Consider the following 6479-nt stretch of genomic DNA (forward strand, 5'->3'; position numbering starts at 1 on the left):
ACCTTAAAAAAAAAAAAAAAAAACTCATTTAAGGTAGACAATTAGATGTTAAGGATCGCAGATGCACCTTTAAATGCACCTTTAAAAGAACATGCATCCTTGACTGTAATGACAAAGTGAAGTGCAATTTGATTCCTTTTCATTCTCAGAGTGCACCAAGAAAGAACCTTTTTTTTTTTTTTTGGGTTGCCATATTGAATCATTTTTAAATGTTCTTTTACAGAACCATATACAAGAAGAAGCCATATTACATAAAGAACCATGTTGTCTTCATGTTGCTCGACTGAAATATTCTATTTCATGTTGCTCGACTGGATATTCTATTACAGACTTTATTCTGTAGACTATATTATTCTAATTTATCTAACAAATAACAAATATCGTGCAATTTGGGGCACCTTGTTCAAATGAACCTATATAAAGTTCCTCTCTCTACCTCATTCATTTTGTATCTGTGTCTTTCTTTCCATAAAGATGCGTGCGCCCGTGCGCGCGCACGCACGCACACACACACACACACACACACACACACTCTTCAACAGGGGGTTGTCCCCTACCTACTTACACGAAGAGTTTTCCCCCTTAAAGAGAACAAGCCCATAAGGGAGGGAGGGCCATTAAGAGCTCATTAGAAACAGGACGCGCATATATAAGAGCCTGCTGGTGCTGGGAACACTCTGGAGCTGAGAAGGAATATCCTCTCTTGTGTTTTGTTATTTGTTCCCCCATCTCCTGTCTTCTCTTTCCCTCTCTAACACACCGCCATGGGCTCGGTTTTCCCCGCCGACGCGCTGAGGATGAAGTCCGGCTTCAAGTCTCCAAATCTGTCTCTGTGTGAAATCATCACCTCGGATGTCCTGCACAGCTTTCTGTACGGGAGATGGAGGAACGTGCTAGGAGAACAGCCCCATCACCATCATCATCCTCATCCTCTTCATCCTCATCCTCACCATCCTCATCCTCATCCTCATCATCTTCATCAGGTCTCCGAAGACAAGCCGCAGCATCCCTTCAGCAAAACCGCGTTCACCGCTGAGGTCCTGGCGCAGTCCTTCTCCGGAGGTATTTCAGCTCACCCTCTTCATTCTACACCCCTGTTCCTACTGATCACATGCTCATCTTCTCGTAACATCTCGTTACATGGTTTAGGACTAAACTGCAACTTAAATATGCGAATGGAAATGCGAATCTAAAACTCTTTCACACCGTATACATTTGCCACGCTTAGATGTCTGGGACATTTATTTATTTATTTTTTTACAGGCTACAAAAAAAAAAAGAGAGAGAGAAACCTTTATAGTTATATTAAGCTTACATGTCTATACTTACTCAGCAAAAAAGTTTTTAACCCTTAAAAAACGAACCAGCTTGAATCCAGATGTTAAAACGAGTTCAGTAAAACCCACAGAGACCGTTGTTGTCTCTGATATTAAGTAAAAGTCGGAAAGACATTTATGAAAGTATTACGAATAATAATAATAATTTAAGAAATTATAATTTTTTTCTTCTTCTAACGTAAACATATGTAGACTGGCATGCATGTAGTTAAATGAACAGAATGTGCGTTTTAATGCCCATGAAACTTTTTTTAAATATATATATATATATATAGCGACTTTTGGAAACATTTGCAGCCCGAAAAAAGGATTTAAATTGTTTGCACGTGAATATTTTATAACTAAGGATTGATTAATAGATTTATTAGATACTAATAGCACTGGCGCAGTTAAAATTACTCTTCTTCTTCTTCTTCTACTTCTTCTTATTATTATTTAGGCTGCTATTTGAAATCTTTTTTTTTAAATAAACATTTTATTTATTAATGCCTAATTATTTTTTTTATACAGTTATTGGACTGAAAAACAACCAAATGTGATTGTTGTTGTTGTTGTTGTTGTTGTTGTTTTGGCTGGAGAAATGCGATCAGAAATGTGTTCCAGCAGCATTAATAAAACCACGTCACGTGGAAACGTGAATTTCCACGTGAACAGGTTACCGACCTTAACAGAAGACGGCTGCGTGAAATGATATTTTACTTAAGTGAAGGATGTACACCAAACTGAACTATAGCCTACACTTGACTGTCTAAAGAAATTAAAATGGATCTGTATACATATATAAAGGGGGGCGCGGGAAGAGGAGGGGGGTGGGGGGTTTAAACGGCGACCCTCAAAGCCAGAGGTGGATTAAAAATTAAAACACAGCCAATTAACTCTTCATTAACATCTGCAGTGTTACTTAAAGCTCAGCTGGATGGCTACAAATGATCAGGTGAAGAGATCAAGCCTTCATTCTGAGAGTTCATTCTACACTGGATTTATTTGCGCTCTGTAATTTATTCTCCATGCAAAAAAAAAAAGAAGAAGAAAAAAAAAGAAAAGAAAAAGATCGAGCTTAACTTTCTTTCCCAAGCTCTCAGTCACTTTTTATTCGTTTTACGCACAATGCAGGAAGGCAGTAAATGCATTTGGTTAACTTTGTGCTTTGACCTGAGAAACTTTTTACTGAAAAAAAAAACTGAGAGAGAGAGAGAGAGAGAGAGAGAGAGAGAGAGAGGTTCTCTTTCTTTTCAGAAAAAAAAATCATTCATCAATCTCCGGAATCTTTTCCTGCGTTGGCAGCTAATCGCTCCTTTCTCTCTCTCTCTCTCTCTCTCTCTCTCACACACACACACTCTCTCTGTCTCTCTCTCTCTCTCTCTTTTCTTTCTCTCTGCGTCCTGAAAAGATGGCTGTTCCTCCTCTAACGCACCATGAAGGCCATTTCTATCCCCATTCACGCCATGTCAGCCGTCTAATCGCCTTTTTATTCCAGGGGTTTGTTTGTGAAATTCGCGGCTCTTTGAAAACAAGCTCTCGTTCATTCACAGCAAATTTATGGCTACAAAGTTTCTTAAAAAGGATAATGAATTTGGAATTAGCCGAGCCCCCGGTTTCTGCAGAGGAAAAACTAATGAATATCGCTGTGAGCCATGACGAATCGCTGGGCCCCGAGCAAACACAGGAGCGTTTAACCTCTTTTTTCTTTTTTCTTTTTTTATATCGTCGTCACGAATAAAAATTCTTCGAGTGTGACATGAAATGAATGAGAGCTCCTGAACGAATCCTGAACGAATCCTGAACTGCAGAGATCCCCCCCCCCTCACTATCTGTTAATTAAATGAATCACGGGGGAAATACCCGTATGTTAAAACAAACGACCGCAAAATAGGACTAGATCAATCAATTAATGAAATAAATCAACGAATTAATGAATATTCTAGAAATGGTCTGCTATTTGGTTCTGTATCTCACTAAGTTGATGTGTTTGTAGAGTAAAATTTAGTTGATTTGTTTTGTTTTGAACTTTGTTTCCTTTAAAAAAAAAAATTACACTACATTAAAACGGCTTTATAATTTATTTTGCACGTTATGTAATTACACTTTTCTAACCAAATGTACGAGTGTCAAATTAGAAAAAAAAAAAATAATAAAAATAAAAAAGCACTAGCCTGTTTTGTCTCTTTTTCGGTTTGCAGCCCATTATTCCCCTTACTGCAATATTTATACTATGAAATATTTAGTTTAAATAAAGTTTTTTTTTTTTTTTAAATATATCATTTCAATTGGAAGTGTGCCTTGGATTCCTTTTTTTTTTTTTTGGACACCATTTTTTTCTTATTTTAGAAATATATTTGTTTATTTATTTACAATATTAAGATCTTAAATGTTAGCTATTATAAAATTAACATAACTTTAAAAAAAAAAAAAAAAAGTAAAATAACAACAAAACAATTCTAGTGTTTTATGTGACGCCGGAAATGAACGAGTGAGCTGTTAAAGAAGTAGAATAAATAATTACCTGTTTATTTATTTATTTATTTGCATGGTGCTTCACTCTAATTTCCTGCAGTGTATTTTGAATGAACTGTTTATTTTTGGTCAATTGTTTTTGTCAACTAAGCACTATATATGTTAATTTACTCCATGTTTTTATTTATTTATTTATTTATTTTTAAAAATTGTATTTAAATCCTATTATTCATGTTCACGTTTAGAGGTCCAGAAGTTGTCCAGCTTGGTGCTGCCCAGTGAGGTGATCATCGCTCAGAGCTCCATCCCTGGAGAAGGCCTGGGCATTTTCTCCAAGACGTGGATCAAAGCCGGGACCGAGATGGGTCCGTTCACTGGCCGCGTCCTCTATCCCCAGCACGTGGACCTGCTCAAGAACAACAACCTCATGTGGGAGGTGAGATGCTTCCTTAGGCAATAAACTGCTTCATAAACACAAACCAATACAATGTACAATGAAGAATCAATCCCCAAGGAGTCTCAAATTTGGACACCAATTTGTCCAAAATATTCAAAAATACTATTTTCAAAGATATTCATCATAACGTTTGCCCTCTGTACATGCTGATAGGTGTTTAATGAGGATGGGACGGTGCGCTGCTTCATAGATGCGAGTCAGGAGGACCAACGCAGCTGGATGACCTACATCAAGTGTGCAAGGAACGAGCAGGAGCAGAACCTGGAGGTGGTGCAGATCGGCAGCAGCATCTTCTACAAGGCTGTGGAGGTCAGAGCCTCGTCTTTAACAGTTTACCTCAGGGGATACCTGTCTTGGGTTGTCTAGAGCAGCGGTGATTGAGTGGTTAAGGCATTGGGCTGATGACTGACAGGTTGTGAGTTGAAATCCCAGAATCACTGCTAAGTCATCAATCATATATAATATGTCTGCTTTGCCTAACTTTTATTTATTTTTTTTTTTGGATGAAGACATCTCTTTATACAAAGACGCATGTTTTCATCTTTGAGACAAATTATTTTACATACATGTAATTAACAATGCTATTTTTGATATTCGAATTTTCTCTTTATTCAGACTATTCCTCCTGACCAGGAGTTGCTTGTTTGGTATGGGAATTCACACAACAGCTTTCTGGGAATTCCGGGTGTTCCTGGCATTGAGGAAGAGCATCAGAAAAGAACCAGGAATGGTAAGTATGACAAAAGAGCCTGTATGTGACTGATTGTATGTGCATCATTAACAGATTAACAAGTGTATAAGAAGAATAATGCTCATGAACCTTACATTACATAATGGAGAAAGAGATTACGATCTTGGAGTTCTCTCTGCAAGTGCACCCTCTACTGGGTGGGAAATTATGGGAAAACATTAGAATCTTTTTGTGCACCTTAAAGGTTTTTTTCGTCCAGTGTTTTCAAACCCTAAAATAAATACTATCTCGTTTAGAAGGGAGCATAACGTAAATGCAATCTATGGTTTCTTATTTTGTTCAAATCTGTCCAATTCAATGAAATAAAAATCCCATAATGCTAAAGTTTTTGCACCTTAAAAAAAAAAAAAAAAAGCAATTTCCTCCCATCAAAACTTTACGAACCTCTCATATAGTGAACTGAAGAAATTTTATGATGTCTTTAACAAATCTGGTCAAAATGAAAAGAAGAAAAAAAATGAAAAAAAGAAGCCATTCCTATGTTACCTTCCAAAGTTTCTTGTTTTCAGCTCCAACACACAATTTAACCACTTAAACGCCTGGATAATTATTCAGATCTTTGAAGGACATCACTAACAGGAAAGAGTTGTAATTACACACACAAAAAAAGAAGATAAGAATCTAGGGAATCTGACTCGTCTAAGGCTTTTTTTTAGATGAGTCCCATCAAGGCCTTCAGAATCATCAAAATATCAGAGTTAGTTGAAGCTTAACTCTAAAAAGATTCCTCTAACAAAAGTCAAAAATCTCACCCTGTCGTCTATTTTCTTTTCAGATGATTCCCACTCAAGCGACAGCAATCCTTCTACCTCGCCTCCATCCATGTCCTCGTTGGCGTCCAGCCGCATGCGCTGCGTCATCTGTCACCGTGGCTTCAACTCACGCAGCAACCTGCGCTCTCACATGCGCATCCACACACTGGACAAACCCTTCGCGTGTCGCTTCTGCAACCGGCGCTTCAGCCAGTCGTCCACGCTGCGCAACCACGTGCGCCTGCACACCGGCGAGCGCCCCTACAAGTGCCACGTGTGCCAGAGCGCCTACTCGCAGCTGGCAGGACTCCGGGCGCACCAGAAGAGCGCCAGGCACCGGCCAGCAGGCAACAACACAGAAACCAGGCGGCCGTCTCCTGCCTCTCCATCACAGGTGGCCTCCATGGCGCAGACGGTGCCGCTGGTGCACCACATAGCCACCATGGTGCTCTGAGGAGTGCAGAGACATGTGACTGAACACTTACCAGATGAAATGTCGGTCGAACATCGCGTCGAACAATGTTGCACTTTTGCACTTCCTCCTTAAATGTTGTGCATTACAAAATGACATTCAATACATGCACAGTACAATCTTGGTGATGATCTGGATCACTCTATTTTGCTTATGGAAACCACGACACGACCTTAGTCTGGGTTTGAGACCATGCTAGCTGCGTTATTCCGAAAGAAATGTCATGGAGGATCATCTCCATTTTCTGGAAAGCTAG

The 6479-nt window shown here is 38.9% G+C and overlaps 1 protein-coding gene across 1 annotated transcript; it reads left to right on the forward strand.

The window, feature by feature from the left end:
• The first annotated feature begins 764 nt into the window (after nucleotides 1–764).
• On the forward strand, nucleotides 765–6205 carry LOC128603319 (PR domain zinc finger protein 12-like). The gene is made up of 5 exons (XM_053617625.1): nucleotides 765–890; nucleotides 984–1062; nucleotides 4037–4227; nucleotides 4402–4557; nucleotides 5702–6205. The coding sequence occupies exons 1-5, from the start codon at nucleotides 765–767 to the stop codon at nucleotides 6203–6205; spliced, it is 1056 nt and encodes a 351-aa protein (XP_053473600.1).
• The last annotated feature ends 274 nt before the right edge of the window (nucleotides 6206–6479 follow it).

Source organism: Ictalurus furcatus, chromosome 28, assembly GCF_023375685.1.
Source record: "Ictalurus furcatus strain D&B chromosome 28, Billie_1.0, whole genome shotgun sequence".
Classification (NCBI taxonomy): domain Eukaryota; kingdom Metazoa; phylum Chordata; class Actinopteri; order Siluriformes; family Ictaluridae; genus Ictalurus; species Ictalurus furcatus.

Bases quoted from the DNA above. Each gene is read 5' to 3' on its own strand.
- LOC128603319 (XM_053617625.1), top strand. From the start codon at position 765: ATGGGCTCGGTTTTCCCCGCCGACGCGCTGAGGATGAAGTCCGGCTTC. The intron at 1,063-4,036 runs GTATTTCAGCTC...GTTCACGTTTAG, and splicing joins GGCGCAGTCCTTCTCCGGAG to AGGTCCAGAAGTTGTCCAGC. The intron at 4,558-5,701 runs GTCAGAGCCTCG...TATCAGAGTTAG, and splicing joins TCTTCTACAAGGCTGTGGAG to TTGAAGCTTAACTCTAAAAA.